Source organism: Bombus affinis, chromosome 13, assembly GCF_024516045.1.
Source record: "Bombus affinis isolate iyBomAffi1 chromosome 13, iyBomAffi1.2, whole genome shotgun sequence".
NCBI classification, from domain to species: Eukaryota; Metazoa; Arthropoda; class Insecta; order Hymenoptera; family Apidae; genus Bombus; species Bombus affinis.
The window spans coordinates 7,244,355-7,261,046 of record NC_066356.1 but is presented as its reverse complement, the minus strand read 5'-3'; the positions used below and the strand labels follow the sequence as shown (position 1 = coordinate 7,261,046).

At 41.2% G+C, this 16,692-nt stretch overlaps 1 protein-coding gene and 2 long non-coding RNA genes across 3 annotated transcripts in view; 1 reads left to right on the top strand and 2 right to left on the bottom strand.

The window, feature by feature from the left end:
- The window catches only part of LOC126922972 (uncharacterized), a 299,653-nt gene that overhangs the window by 231,773 nt on the left and 51,188 nt on the right, over nucleotides 1-16,692 (bottom strand). The window lies entirely within an intron of this gene.
- LOC126922935 (segmentation protein Runt-like) lies at nucleotides 1,217-7,114 on the top strand. Its single transcript, XM_050735906.1, has 4 exons — nucleotides 1,217-1,894; nucleotides 2,031-2,144; nucleotides 4,603-4,710; nucleotides 5,894-7,114. The coding sequence occupies exons 1-4, from the start codon at nucleotides 1,573-1,575 to the stop codon at nucleotides 6,349-6,351; spliced, it is 1,002 nt and encodes a 333-aa protein (XP_050591863.1). The 5' UTR covers nucleotides 1,217-1,572; the 3' UTR covers nucleotides 6,352-7,114.
- LOC126922973 (uncharacterized) lies at nucleotides 9,373-16,423 on the bottom strand. The gene is made up of 2 exons (XR_007713012.1): nucleotides 15,157-16,423; nucleotides 9,373-14,918 (listed from the first exon to the last, which is right to left on the bottom strand). It is a non-coding gene; the product is annotated as an uncharacterized LOC126922973 (long non-coding RNA).

The window sequence follows — 16,692 nt, the reverse complement described above, 5'->3', positions numbered from 1 at the left end:
TATTTTTACAAATAAAGTATTTGTGCAGATTAACCGAAATTATATCCCGGGGTAGGAAACATTATCTTAAAAGGGAAACAGTAAATAAAAGAGATCAGTCAAACTAATAACTGTAAGAAAATGTATTAAATTTAAACAAGATAATTGTTTCTTTTGTTGACAAAGAGATTGGTTTTATTGTTGAAAAATCCAGAAGGGTATACCAGTTGATTTTCATTTTGTGCAAATATTATAAGAAACAATATTCTACCCATCATAAAAATCCGATATACTTAATGAAGTTGTCCAAGATTTGTTGAACAAATCATAAAACGCAGTCCTCATGCTGATCCCAAGATTATGTGGTTGTAACCACGAAACCATGAATGAATCGGCTTTACATATCTTTATTGCATCTAGACTAAAATAAACGGTAAAATTCCGATAAAAAAGCATCGATAATAAGACCTGGATATCAAAACCTCAATACTAAAGCCTTGTAAAATAAATGTACGAGACGGGACCATTATACCCTTTACCATTCTGTTTTCCGATTAACTGAATAAGAGTCTCGGGTATTATTACAAACCGTAATATTTACAGCTGATTTATATCCTTTGACAGCGTCATACATTCTACATAATTCAATTTCATCGAACCATACCAACAACGACCACCTGAGGAAATTCTTCATCCTTCGCGATAGTCATCCTCGAGGTCAAGAAACGCGTGCAACGTGGAGGAGCATGAAGGGATGGTACGAACACGTGCGCGTGAAAATTCACATCATCACGTAAGCGTGGCAGGAGTTGGCTGGCCAAGGTAGACGGTAGCAAGAAAACCGAGAGAGAAAGCAGAGAGAAAAGGGTACACTAGACTGGTACCACGAGGGTGACAGAGAAGGAAGATGAAGCGGGTAGTAGAAAGCGGAACGTGCCGATGGAAGAGAGAAAGGGACAGGTAGGCAGAGAGGGTAGGATAGAGAGGGACGCGTGATGAGAGTGGGACGATGAATACGGTAAGGAAGAGCGGAGGCACAAGCTACCCTTGGCAAGAGAGGCAGCAGGCTAGCAGCCCCTTTCGCAAGGCACCCCCTAAGCCTGGTTAGGGGCGAAGGCGGCGAGCCGCGGAGGCCACAACACGACCGCCGTCCTCATTGGTCGACGCGCTTGGCCTGGGTGGGGCTCCGGAAAAATTGGAGGGGAGAAAAATCCCCTCTAAATAGCTGCGGCTGCAGCCGCGAAAAACTAGAATCCGCTCAGCCGGCATCGAGTGCGCGTCGGTTTAGTGTCAAACTTTTTCTTCGGTCCGTCGTATCATTTTTCTTCAATTGCGATCCAAAGTGTATGTCGTTCTACGAGGGACTTTTTAAAAATATCAGTTGAATTGCGTGTAACAACAACAGAGACATTCTCTTCTTTATTAAATCCTTGCTGTTTATGGACTATTATCGTGCTCGAGTGAGATACATAACAGTGATTTGAACACAGTGTGTTAAGGAGATACTTGGTGTTATCGAGGATTTTAACATTAATGACCTCTTTCTTTTCTGGAGTATTTTGTCGTCATCGGCGTCTACAACTTCAGTAAAAAATGCATTTGCCGGAGGGACCGTTAGGAATGGACAACTTCAACGCTATTCATGAGACACTGCAGGCTTGCCACGGAGATCTGGTGAGGACCGGAAGTCCGGCCATCCTCTGCAGCGCGTTGCCATCGCACTGGAGGTCGAATAAGTCGCTACCGGTAGCTTTCAAGGTCGTTGCCCTCGACGAGGTCAGCGACGGCACTCTAGTCACTATCAGAGCTGGCAACGATGAGAATTGCTGCGGTGAATTGAGAAATTGCACGGCTGTCATGAAAAACCAAGTCGCCAAGTTCAATGATCTGAGATTCGTTGGTCGTAGCGGAAGAGGTCAGTGTTCCATGGATTATAGCTCTATTTTAATCTTCTAGTTTATTTTGGGGTACAAAAAAAATATTCTTGAAGAAATTATATCATTTTGGAACCTGGAAAAAACTATACTCGAATAATTTTTGACTAATTGCAGGAAAGTCGTTTTCGCTGACGATACAAATCAGCACGGTACCCTTCCAAGTCGCCACCTATACGAAGGCGATCAAAGTCACCGTGGATGGGCCTAGGGAACCACGATCCAAATCGAGTAAGCTCACTACCGTACTTTCTTTTTCCATAAACTACGATTTCTTCGACTCTAATTATCTTTGCCAGATGCAAAATTCTTAAAGGTGTCTATTTTTCTTATTTCATTTTGTATACTTTTCCGATTCCAGACTCGAACCTTCAGAGGTTTTCCTTCCCTTTTTCCCGCAAACTCTCGCTTAAAGGCCGAATAAATTCGCCATAACAATTTCTCTTGTTCGCAACTTTGATTTCTTCGACTTAAAACTTCAATTCTCTAAATGTGTAATTCGTTAAATACGAGATCGTCAGAGAATTGTCAAACATTCATTTAAGGGTTGCGTAAATGTTTAACAAAGATTTTTTTTCATGCAAGCTCCGATGTTTTTGATTCGATACTTTGATTTTCTAATTTTCCTTATTGAACATGAAATCTTCGGAGGATTTGTTTCATCTTTCCTGCAACTTCTCGTCCATCGAGTTCAATGAGTTGGCCATAATAATTTCTTTGCTATAAGACATTGGTCTTTTTGACTCGAGACTTTGGTTTTCTAATTTCGTTCATTATACATAAACGTTATCGAAGCATTTTTTCGTCTTTCTCTTCTCTTTCAAACTTCGGGTCACAAGCTTTGATTCGCCAATCCCACGCATTAACCGTATGTATTACGATATCCTGAAAGAATCCTTAGTCTCCTTTTTTCCTTTCCTGGAAGTTTCTCCACAAATAATCCAGAGATCTCTTTTATGAATTTGATTTCTGTTATCCTGGATGTAAAAAAAAAAAAAAAAAAGAAAAGTATCCAACTCACGAAGGTGAAAGGAAAGATTCCGCATGGAGGACGATCGCGTGGCCGGTATAGAACCCGCAAACGGGTGTCGAGATCCTCGTAGGCGTTTAATAATCCGGTGGACCTCAAACCGCGGGCCGCGCGCGGCGGTCGCAGAGACTCGCAGCCTCTACCAGACCCGTTTGCACGTGCACGTGCATAAGGTTGGCTGTGCGCGCGCGCACACGCACACGTATACGCGGCCAAACGCGTGAAAATGGTATCTGTGTACCAAACGGAGGTTGGCATCGGTTCAAGCCGCGATGATCGCGGCTCAGTCGGCATCCTTTTAACATCCTCGCTTATTTTCCCCAGACAAGCTTGAGTCTGGATTGGCTTGTAGAACGCTAACTACTGTACCGTTGATCTGTGTTTATTGGAGGCGGCGTGCAGGTCGAGGTAAAAGAGCCGGACGAAGCCACGGGAGGTAGAGAAACGACGATGTGGACGCGTTGTCTGCAAAGGAACCGCGTTTATGCGTTTGTTTATCGCGCCGCATATGGCGGTAGCATGTGGCTCGTAACGAGCCAGCGTAACGCGCCGATCCTGTAAACAGAGATCGCTAACTCGCCTCCGGAGAGCATCGTTAATCTGAGTTTTACGACATTTCGACTGGTCTCCATCCCTCCGAAACTCCTTTCTTCTTTTTTTATACCTCTGCCATCACATCGTTTTGTCAGTTCGGTAAGACTCGTTAAGATTTGTCAAAAAGCTTGATGCAAGTGGACTTTGCTTGAATCTCGTTCAGATTAGCCAAGTTAATTGAATTCGAGGGACTTGAAGTAAGCGACTTGGTTTAAATCTTGTGCAGATTAGTCGAGATACATAATTACATTCGAACGGCTTGAAGCAAGTAACTTAATTTGAACTATGTTCAAATTGATCAATTTAGATGAATTGAAAAGGTTTGAAGCAAACAAACCGACGGAAGTTCCTTTCAAGTTGGTCAAGTTACTTCGATTCATTGAAACATATCGATCACGTGAATCTGTTGAAATACTGTGCAGAATATAAAGAACGACATGCGAAAGAAATGCAGATTCGGATTAACGGCAATGATTTAAATCTCACGTTTGAAGCTGTAGATATATACCGTGTTATTAATCAAAATGCTCGTATCTATTACTTAGATAGTTAAATAGAAAATACACTTACGTATCGCGTGTTGAGTAGAACGGGCCAAATATCCTTCTTCTTGCAATGTAATTAAAATCATGAATTCGCGATCTTTCTAAATTTGCATGAGCTTTTAAAATATGTAGGAAAATTCACATTTCTTCTTCCCTATATATTCTTCAATTGGATTTCTAATTAATTTTTCTAGGTTGGATTAGATAGATTCTTGTTCTTTTCATATCTACATAATAAAAGAAGAGTTAGCTCCTGCAGATTTTTCCTTTCTCCCAAATCCCATATGTCCACTGAAGGATTTTGAAGAAACGCGAGGTAGGATATAATTAAATACCAGGATCGATAGGGAGAAAAGTTCGTCAAGGTTACAACGTAGCTGATACAGCGTGCGTTTTGGGGAACCTTGATCGTTGAATGGTTATTTATAGAGTCGAAGGAATCGCCTCGAAGGCACGCATCTTTAGTTTATTTTCGAAAGCTTCGATCGTGCTAAGGAATATGTTTCTTGGATATTTGCAGATTATCAGTACGGCCATGGATTCCCCGGACTTGGATTGCTGAATCCTTGGGTAGATGTTGCGTATTTGGGACACGCGTGGCATTTGCCCCATCCTGCGTTCGTCAAAGGTGAGCTTTCATTTTATAATTGCCTTTCTGCTTATATTTCTCAGTTTTTCGTCAGTATTTCCATTAAACAACATTCAAACACGATAATAATTTCCTCAATCCTTACACGCCCAGTATTCTCGAATCTTTCACCGATTACTCGTCAATTCTTGAGATAACATCAAGAACTTACTACCGAATTCTCCTTCTTCGAGTGCAATTCTCCTTCTTCGAACCTTATGCAAAGGTATTATCGCCACTTCAAATAGATCAGATAAAAATTAGATTGCACAAAAATGTTTTTATCAATAACAGGTGTAAAACAGTTCTTATCAGCTTTCGCATCAAAATGCTATAGATCGTCACAAAACGCATGCGCTTCAAGAATCATCATCTTGTACTGAAAAGTACTAGCCACGCAGAACGTTTCTAATCGCTACCATCAGAGCCCTTCATCCTCGTCTGAGTCGCAATCAATCAAAGGGCAACAATGCACACAACCAAAGAATCGCTCCGACTCCGACTAGTAAAAAAAGCCTCGAAAGCGGACACGCGTTCAGACGAGAGCGAGTTCGTGTTATCGATTTCGCCAGAGTCCGCGACGCCTGCCGATGATTCATACTCGTGGCTGGACCGAGGGTGGGTTCCCTTTTCCCACAACGGACCCCTTCGACCCCCATGCATCCACGCAATAACAATACGACTTAGTTCTCTTCACCCACCAAACTCCTCTCCTTCTTCATAGTACATCAGCTTCTCTAAAAATCACGACTAATCGTCGCCTTTTTCCTTTCTCATCTTTCATTTTTCCTCAGGCTCCGCTCCAATCCCATCGATGCATTTATTTTCAGCGACTTGGTCCTCTTCAACTATCGATTCTATTCTTCGTACCTCTAAAATTTCATATATTTCTGTCTCTTTAAAAACCACGACTAGCCCTCACCTTTTCCTTTTCTGTGTCTCTATAAAAATCATTCCGACATACCATCAATGAATTTGGTTCCGCTGACTTGATTCTCTTTATCAAAAAACTTTCTCCTTTCTCTTCTTTAACTCGCGACTAATCATTAGTTGAGTTTCTCTGAAGATCGCGACTAATCACGATCTCATTCACTCACTCACCGGCTTTCTTCCTTAAATCGCCATGCCAGTTTCCCTAAAAATCATAACTAATCACCTCTTTTCTTTTTACGCATTTCTTCAGGAAGTATTCCGATGCCAACAACGGATCTGTTTCCACCAACCTTCCCGCCCACCGTTTTACCGTCTTATCCGTTCGACCACGTAAAATATCCGACAGAGTACGCGACGCTGCCGCCAAAAACAACTAGCAGCACGGCCGTATCAGCGACCATACCAAACAGTCCGTCTAGAACGCCACCGAAAAGTCCGAGCGAGTCCGGAAGCGAATCAGCAGCCGAAGAAATACGCAGTGCGTTCGTGCCAATCAGATTGAACACTTTGCCGCCAGCAACGTCCATTGTCACAGCATCTTCATCGCCTTCTGAAAGGATTCCATCGAAAAAGGTCATCGAGAGTACGAAAAACGAGCTCAAGGCGCCAACAGCTCTGATCTCGCGGTCGTTGTCGCCAAAGAGGAGCCCATCTCCGACCAAGATCTCCTCGCCGGCCGTGACCAAACCAGTATGGAGGCCTTACTAGGGCGAAAAAAGGACGGAAGCTCGGTGAAATGAGAATAAAAATTTCCGATGGAAGGCTAGTGATTACTTAGGTCGATTACGTCGTCGGTGAATGAACAGTCTCTTCGGTGGAAAAGAAACGCGTCCGACGTTAATCCAGGCTCTTGACGAAGTGCTTTTTCTACCCGAACGTTCATATGGTGTCTGTGAGTTACATATTTTTGTTTTCTTTCACTTACATTTATCTCGATTTATTCATTATCGTTTCGATGAAATTGACAATGATGAAGATATAAAGACGATTCAATATTCGATTTAGTGTTCTGTTGTACGAGGACGATTTAGAGAAACAAGAAATGTTTATGAGATTGACATTAATTAGAGAGATCGAATATTAATCCGATATCGGCAATTTATATTTTTCATATTTTCGGTGATAAAGGGGACATTATTGTGTACAACTGTGAATAATAAAACGCTTTTTAATTCGGATTATTGTACAAATGGATTGTATATACGTGTAGATAGTACGTGGACAATAATTGTAGAGAAGAGGATATTATTACATATGTACAGTTTAATTTTGTGTGAATAGGAATCGTGTGAATAGCAATCGTGTGAATAGGAATCATGTATGCGTGCGAGAAAAGATTATTCAGAGAGACAAAAAGACAGAGATACCGATATTATTTATAAGCCAGAGATCTAATTTACTGTAAACAGATGTTATTATATAAAAGCGCGACAAGTCAAATAAAACGTACAACGGATATGACAATTCCGAACTAACTTGTTCTTTTCTTCGAGTGTGTTCTTGACATCATTGATTTTCTCAAAAATATCTATAAAATCGTCATAAAGTCGTCATTTCGAAATTAAATCACCTTATGTTTCACTGTGAGCAATCAAAATTAATAATAATAATAATTAACAATAATAAAATAAAAATTATTCTCCCAAAATAAAGATTATTCAACCATAATCTAAGATATATTTATTCATTTCTGAAATCTTCGAACAATTCGGGACAAAGTGAAAATGAAACAGTGAATCACTAAAGTCACAAAATCGACGTACGACAAAGGTTAATTACGATAATTAAACGAGTAACTTGAGAGCTTTGTCATTACTAATATTTCATTTTCTCTGTTCAGGAACGTATCTTTTTTATTAGAACTATCTTTGCATCCAGCCTTCTTATCAATACTTCCTTGGACAAATTATTTGTCAAAAATTAACGAATAGCTACATTAAACAGCTGTTACTGTGATACGATATTTTTTTTGCTTCTGCCCACAGAAACATAAAATTCCATAAAAGTCTGTATACTTGCATAAAAGAAAAAACGAACAGAATTTATGCAACAACCTAATAACTGACAGAACGCAACTTAATAAAAAAGACTATCACTAGACTCGAGCATGAATTATATTCATACTTTTGTGGATATAATTTTTAAAAATTGATTCAAGATAGGGACTCGTTTCGCCCATTAAAAATTATAACGAGTATATTATACTTTCGATATTTTACATATCTTTCCATATTGTGTGTATTTTTGCACCATTGTAAACGCACGAAGATCCGCGGTCTACCTATCACACACACTGAACGTAACAAGCATAATACGAAAGACGAGCAAAAACCGAGGTGCCCCTGTAGAAAACGATCTGCCCTAAATACTTGTCTTGCAGTGATCGTGGCTGAGCCGTGAAACTGTGTTTCGTAGGGCAGCAAGGGGAATCCATATTCTTTTTGCCGCGATTTAAATCTGAATAGCCGTTCCGGCGTGGTCGTTCAAGGTTCCTGCGTGTGCACGTATGGGTTCCCATACGGCGTGCACAAGGGTAGAGAATGGTTTATATCGAGGGGAGTGCGTGAGATCTGTATTAGTAGCGATAGGCCAACAGAACGACAGTGTCTCTCATCCTCAGATTCGATGTCGATCGAGAGGCGTTTTCCAGCGAGAACACGAGAGCGTTGACTCTCGATGGTGCTCGGAGAAAAACCGGCAGAGTCAAAGAGCAACGAAACTTTTTTGCCACACACATTTTTTCACTCTGGCTCTTGCGGCTGTCAAACAGAGAGAGAAAGAGAGAGAGAGAGAGAGAGAGAAAGAGTAATCGTTCAACGTGGAAAAAAAGGCAGCGTCGTGAAATTTGGGGCACCGGTAATTTCCGTGCGGCGAACGCCACGGCGAATACTTCAAATTCGACGTTTCCACCGGATATCGCGTTACGATAGGCGAAGCCTCCATTGCCGCCACTATGTCACTGTGAAACATAACCTAGGACAAGGGAGATTCTATGTGCCCACCCCTTTTTTTTCTCTTTTTTATATTTCACTTTTTCCTCTTCTTTCTTTTGTTCCTCGTTTTCATTTTTTAGTTTTTTTCGGGTCTGGCATGTGTTGTTTTCGTTTTATGGCTCGATCGTTGCCCGGATACGTTTGTCAGGCCGGTGCATGAAAGTCGAGGACAGTTAATCTCGGTGACACGGTATGTATAACTCAATCCTCGCCGGGGGAATATAATTCTTGACGCGTGTCCCTCCCCTGAAGAAAACCATCGGAATTCCCTGTGAAAAGCGACCGACCGAGTTATCGACTCTGATAACGAATGCCTCGGGAAAATGGGATGAATATTAAAAAGCGAGGGGAGTGTGCCCGATTCGGTGGATTCCGAACGCGGGCTTGTCGTTTTCGGAGATCGATGTTTGCGGGGAGACTAGTCCGAATCATCTCGATAGCATCCAGACATTTTTTTTCCTATTATTTTATCGCGCTCTAACGTTCACTGTCAAAGCAAATTTTCAGGGTTTATGTTTTGCCGAGACAGAAAAAAACGTGTCGTTTGTTAGTTAAAGATGTTCGTCTGGCTTCTTTTTAAATACATCTAATCGTGGTCATTTGTTATAGTGTGTTCGTGAAAGTGAGTTGTTTACGAAAGTGAGTTCTTCGTGAAAGTGAATTGTTCGTGAGTCTTAGTCATCAACATATTTTATGGTAAGATTATGGAAAAATTAAAAAATGACAAACAGAGATGAAAGGTTTGAGCAATCTTATTATTTCAAATTATACATTACGTTTAGCCTGTAGATATTTATACAAATTCATATTTTTATGAACACAAGTAAAGAAATTTGTTTCAAAATTGTTGCTAATATTGCATTGAATACTTCGGATATTTGATACATTTTTACATGCTAATTACACTCTAATTACACGGCATAAGCATGTTCATATTCTTACTACCTTGTTTTCTAAAATAGTGGAATTTTATTTAACCCTTGAAGTTTGGATACATTTTCATAAATCGCTTATTCACACGTAAATATACACACAAATACAAGTATCTATTTTACAAAAGAGAGCAGTACACATAGTTATCATTGTGTCTCAGCCGTGTTGCATAATATTCCGTAATGTAAAAGGATAATCCATTTTCACTACCGAATTCTGTTTTTTAATATCCTGGCTATGAAAGGGAGTGTCAGCAACTACCTTAATATTTCTAATCGCTACTTTTTTCACCTAATCTGAAAATCTACAATTTCATAAAACATAAACAACAAACTTTTTCAACATTATGATAAACTCTTGTTTTGCCGTGGGTTAAGTAAATGATGAGTTAAATAAAAATAGCCTTTTTATAAAATGCACAGAGATTTTCATAGCCGACTGTACATTGTCGATCGAACGAATCGAAACGAACGAGTAAATAGAAAAAAAATATTTTCTGGTAGAAGATAGTCTGCCTTTGGGAAATCGAATAGGATTAGTCGGAGGAAAATGAGAACCGCGTTAACACCCTGTCGCCGTAGGGTTGTTCGTTGACGAGTAGACAACAGAACCAAGCAACCATGAAGGGTCGCCGCATGAACCGAGCCAAACCGATCGGAGGCAATCCGTGCGCGCGCGAGGCCAGTCGGTGCTAACTAATGTTTGCTCAAAGAATCGCGACGAATAATTGAGTCAGCAGCAGAAGAGAGGAAAAAATCAGCGCCCGAATCACCGGCGGAATAATCGACTTTCATCGGGACGGACTTCCTCGCCTCGCGATTTTTCAACCCCAGCCCTCTGAAATGGACGATGTTTGACGAGCCCCTTGGATACGAGCTCTTCCTAATGGATCAGCGGAATATACGGACGTCGAGGAAATCATAGAATTGTCGTCAAAGTACGCACAGTTGTTTTAAAATGGGAAATATCGGGATTGAAAGTAGGGTTTCGGTTCGTTGCGCCCGATGAAAAGAACTCTTCTCTAATTTTCGTCTGCATTAGCGGACTTGGAACGTGGTGATCTTGAATCTTTATGCAAATTTATAACTTTATCAATATGATCGAGAAGATAGAATCTATACGAAGATTTGTTTTGTCCTCTAAATGCCATAACGAGCGTTACACGCACGTTTCGCATACTTTATATACATATGTAAATACGTAAATATCCGGAGTTGGATCACAGTAAAATTGGTAGAATGTTTATAAAATAGTCTGTATTTAGCGACTCAATTAACGACCATAAGCCACTGGACGTAATCGATACGGATTACAAACAGATTATCATCTTTTTGCAAAACTTAAAGATCTGTTTGGTCGATAATGCTTCGCAAGAAACGACGATTTAAGGGACTGCGTAGGGCGATAGTGATTACGCGAATTGGCGGCAAAAGTGTATCACAAGGATATACGAAAACTCATATATCGTTGCGATAAGTATTCAAATAGATCTGGTGATTCCATTGAAGAATAAGCATATGTACTAAAGTTACAACTAAAGAAAACTTATTGAAAAGCGTAAGAAAAAGTATTGTTGTTATTTTAAACTTCCGTTAAAAATACTTAACTTTCTCCAATTTTGAAATAAATCTAATAATTGTCCTAAAACTTTTTAACGTAATTCACGTACGTTTCATTTCGATGCATGTTTTATACTTTGGTATGCAGTAGTGCTAGCGTGAAAACAAAAAGAGAAACGTAAACAATTCTTTCCATCGTACGCTAAAGTTATCTGTCTCGCATCTTGTCTTCGATAATTCCTTTCCGAAACACACATTCCACTTTCACCGACCCTCCAACCACTTCGGCCTGCAATCAAATACCAAAAACTCTTATCATACTTTCCATGGCAGTCGAAAATTCGCTTCTTAACTCTGCCAACACTCTGTTCGGTGCTGACATTATCCAGCGCAACGAAGAGAACCCTTTAGAGCAGCGTAATCTACGCAAAGCGGCGTGCAGACGTAAACGCCGTCACTCTCTCTCTCTCTCCTCCTCTCTTTCTCTCTCTGAGCATCGAGGAGGCTCTTTCGCATGCGTGGCGGCTGCGGTCGCCGCGTTGTTGGCTGGCTTCACTGGTTGAATCGGAGGACGAAGGTGCGGGAAGATACGGGGGCAGGGTGGTTACTAATTGTCCGAGCCCTTCACCCCCTGAGAGCCCCCTCATCAACGCTGATTGCCTAACTCTAGGACCCTCGAGCTCTGTCCTCACGATCCTGCTGCCGCGTCACCGGGAGGAGGATCCTCTGGCATGTTGACACGATCAAATCGTTCGAATGCTTTGTACCTTGTTCCACCTTTCCTTTCATCGGACCAAGAATTTTTGGCGCCAGACGAAGATCTTGGACTTTTCTAGAAATCATAGTTGGTTCTTTTCTGACTTCTGAAAGTTTCAGATCCTGTTCAGTCGTCAATTATTAGCAATGGATGAGACACCTGGATTTGTATAGAAATTTTGACCTTCTCTTCTCTTCTCTTGATGAATTCTCTCGATGGGAATTTCTAGATCCTATACCTACACTGAAATTTACCTTTCCTTAATGTTTAATGTCGTTTTTTAACGAGGAAGAAATTGAAGTTGGGAGATACCTAAAGGTTCCATAAATCGCTAAACAGTTACATACTTTAATGCCGGAATTATCAACGATTACATATCATGTAATAATATATAAGATGAATCGTGTAGCATCATGTCGACTAACTAGTCATGACTGCCTTGTCTATCTCATAATTAACTAAATAACTAGCATCTAACAAAAGTCTGCCTTAGTACGTACATCCTTACAGCAGATCGTATCTGCCTTGAAACCACGACATAATCGTCTATGATAATTCCAATCTCAATCTGCCATTGTCGGTTCCAACATTCCAAGACACAAGCAAGCCTCATTAGAAACCTACTCGACTTGATCTTCGCCGAAAGTCGCTCATTAAGAATCCCGCCAACCTATCAAATAGCCTAACCAGAAGAAGAAAGGGAAGAGCAAAGGGACCAGCCCCTCCACGAACCATTGAATCGTTTATTCGAAACGCTTGAAAACTACTACGGGAGCCTGGTCCAGCTGTAGAAAGGCGGTACTAATTGCCTCCATCTTCCGTTTCCGCGAAACGTGTCGAGGATTGCACGAGGTCCTTGGACGGGGGACGAGTCTTCTCGAAGGAGACCGCGGGAATAATAAGCCTGTCTCTTGTGAAGGGTATCGTCCTGGTTCCTTGACGACCATCGGTGAACGAGAAGAAACTAAACAGAGGAAGGAGAGGCGCCAACCAACATCTCGAGGCGGTTCGCGTCTTTCAAGATAAAGGCGGACACGCGCGCGAGACCTTAGGAGACGCCTAACGAGCTGTTTTGCATGGCAATGCTTCGACCCGGTTGTTATCGGTTATCGATCCGTCAGGAAGCAACGCAGCCAACGGCACGCTGCCATGGATTAAAGAGAACCTGCGCCCGGGCTGCGTGCACGTTCGTGCACTCGTTTCGTGTGCACACAGGGACAGAGACAGAGAGGGAATGAGAAAGGACAACGAGAGGAGGAGAGAACGGAAGTGACAGAGAGAGAGTGAGTGGAGGGGGAGGGAGAGGAGGAGAGAGAATGACTGTGGCTGCAAGCATATTTCCACGCCATACAGTTGTTTGACCGATTGCCACCGGGGAACCGCTGAAAAGACGCATCGTTTCGCGGAAACCACCGATTTTCTCCCGGCCACTCCTAAATCAGCAACAACCACCAGTCCGCCGAGCGACGATCGATGATTGAGCGCGAGGAGTCCGTGGTTTCTGTCTTCTAAATTCGATCTTCTGATAGTTTGAATTTCTTGGACGCTTATAAATTTTCTGAATAGTCAAGGTGTAGGATGATAATAATTCAGAACTTCGGTTCAACGTATCGTTTACCGCTTGGAAGTTTGTAGAAGGAATGTAGGTTGATTTGATTCGTAGCGTGATAGGATCAAGTTAATCGGAGGCTTAGAAATCTTCTAAGCGATTAACGGGCACTGATAACGAATTTGTCTTGGTTTCAGTTCATTCAGGTTGAAGTAACGTTGATTTGATTTCTTCTTAACGTAATGCGTCGCTCTCTCTTCTCCCTTTTACAGAACTTAAAGAAATGGATGTACGCTTCCTACTCATAATTATTAGGACAGTTGCAGAAACTAAGACAGTGTATGATCAGTAAAGTACGAGGAAAAATCATAGATAATGAAGAGCAACAGCGATGTTCTATTGTATTATGAAGAATTCATCTCCTATGAGTCGAGGTAAATGAACTTTTACCATATTTCGAAACGGAGTAGTGTTGGAGAAGGCAACCTCGTAAAAAAGTGAAATCAGTCGCGAGAGCACAGCGATAGGAGCATAGTTCGTCGAGCTCACCGAGTAGAAGGTGGTAACGAGCATCTCTGACTGCGAGGCACAAGTCACTGGACATGCAGGCGGGCGAGCAGGCAGGCGAGCAGCCAGGCAGGCGGGTGGGCACGCGCGACTGCATTAACGGGGCCAGTGTCACAAGATCAAACAAGATAATTAATCTCGTTAGTCCCGAATCAACCTGCGCTCTCTATTATCGGATTACCATACCAGTTGCCCGGCAATTTGTCAACGCGCTGCGTTCCTCTACGATTTCCTCGACGGCTCCTCGACGGTTCCTCATCTCCATTGATAAAGTACATTTTTGTCGGATTAGTGGACCATAGCTGTTCGCCTTTACACGGTACTTTCTATTTGTCGGTTAGGCAAGTTAGGTTTCAGCAGTTAGGCGGATTCCATCCGAAAACGAGATACGATTTTGTGAATATTTTGAAGAAAACACAATTAGCTTCAGCCGGTTGTAAAAAGCAATAAACACTAGAAATCTCAGAAATCCATTATAAAACCACACTCAGCCAGCTTTATTTTTAGCCTATTTGCAAACATCTTCCAAAGTACTCAAATACGTTCCCAGATTGGACACGTTGACTAATTTCGCATCATTAAAGGAAAGGTCCGTAAGAGGATATGTTATTTATGATGACAATCATCGATTTTACAACCACTTCAGGTCTCATTTACGCCAACATACAGGTCTCATTCGTATTGAGTTTCTCAATGACGGGAATGTCTATGGTGGACCGTGAGTAATCCGAAAATATAAAATAGTGTAAGGTAACAATTGTGGTTGTCGCAATGTTAGAAACCATTTGAACTTTTATGATTTCGTTTAATGTTTAGACACAAATTGTCCCTACTACAATTTCCTTTCCTATCCTCAAGGGAACCCAAAAACCTCGAAAACCCCTAAACCTTGTGTTTGTGAAATAAATTTACCTATACTTTTCCACCAATTTTATATTTTTCCTTCCAAAATTCACATTTATAATCTGAATACTGCTTTCTTTTGTAATCTGCGATTATAGAATTAGCTAATTCACAGCCTATATTTCACTCTTTGTCTCTATCTATCGATCCTTCTACCCCGCTTCTGTGTTTTTCTGATTTCTAGCATATAATTCGGCTAAATTACGGTGGACTGCAATCTGAACGTAGTCTTCCTCGGATTATATTATTCACAATTTGTCCAATTTGGACATTCGGTAGAATTTTTTAACAATTATATTAACATGTTGGTGGCTACCTGCAGCGGAGTACCATCCTCGCATTTGCTAGGTTATATCCTTTGTGAGGTCTGTTGGATGTTTGCTTTTTAGCCTTCTTTCCATATTTGAGGTGTTGATCGTTTCCGCAGCTAGTCAGTTTGAGTGTGTTGTTAATCTTGCTTTGTACCTTTCGGCATAATTGCTGATTACTTTCTGGACCATTGTTTTTCCAAGGTTACTCCGTATGTCCTCACTTCTAACGTACCATTGGGCGTTTTCTATCGTTCTAAGAACTTTAGATTGCATTATCTCTACCTTCTTTATATAGCTCATTACTGCTGTCCCCTATAATAGAATCCCGTACGTCCAGATCGGCTTAGCATAAATGTGACAGTTATCTCCAATTTCCTCAATAGTACATATAATTAATCTCTTCCTAGTTTACTAAATATATCATCCCTTCCTGCAATCAACTTCAAGAAAAATTTCTATTATTTCGCACAATTTCTTAAGACGATTAACTTTCTTTAAGATATGTCGTACAAACAAGTTGCGAATAAGTAGGATTACATCTAAATTCAACTTATTTGGAAACTATAATTACAGAGAAATATAAAATTCGTTGATTATTTTCTTGATACCTCATTGAGTCAATTACAATCTACGATCCTTCTGTAATTACCATGATCGTCAAAGCGAAACAGAGATAAAAACGCGAAACCGGTTATCGGTTCGAGGCATGGTCGCATCTCAGAAAAATAGCTAATCGAATGGTGGACGGTGTGAGGAAACGTTGAAATCTCGATAAATCAATGGATCGAGGTAAGTTTGATCCAGCTGACCGTCCAAGGTTTGATTCTTTTTGAAAGCACGCCGCCTACTACCCAGAGGGCAAAACGGAACTCATCAGGCCGAGAGGAAGTGGACACGTCGGAACAATTTCCTTACACCGTCTCTACTCCCTTCCGCCACCCTTCACTCCCCTCCTCACCATAGACCTTTCCGTCGTCGCCCTATCCTCCCAGTCGCTACTGAAATTTTGACCCCTCAGCGATTGACCAATTTGCCAAATCGATTCACTGTCGAAATGAACCTACGTAATATCTCCAGGGCGACTCTGTCCCTTGCGCTCCTTTACATAACGTGCCTACCCTATATACACCCTCTCGAGTTAGTCTCTCGACCGATACTTTAAGCATTGGATCGTGTTTGGTCAAGAAGCGTTACCAAACCTCTGTCTTTTACAGGATATGGACCGTTGGGAAGATTTCGTGGACGTTTGGCAATGTTTCGGATTTCACGTGACTTATCTTTTAACGTTGTTACGATCGGTAACGTTACGTTGGTGTCATAATGTCTTGAGAGTTCTATACATCTTAGTATTTCTAACCATCTTAGTTACTTTTATCGATAGCAATGTTTGCTTCGGGACGAAGTTAGTTTGTTAAAAAATCATAATAGATAATAGAAATGATAGATTTATAAGATAGTCATAGTTGGAATAGAGAAT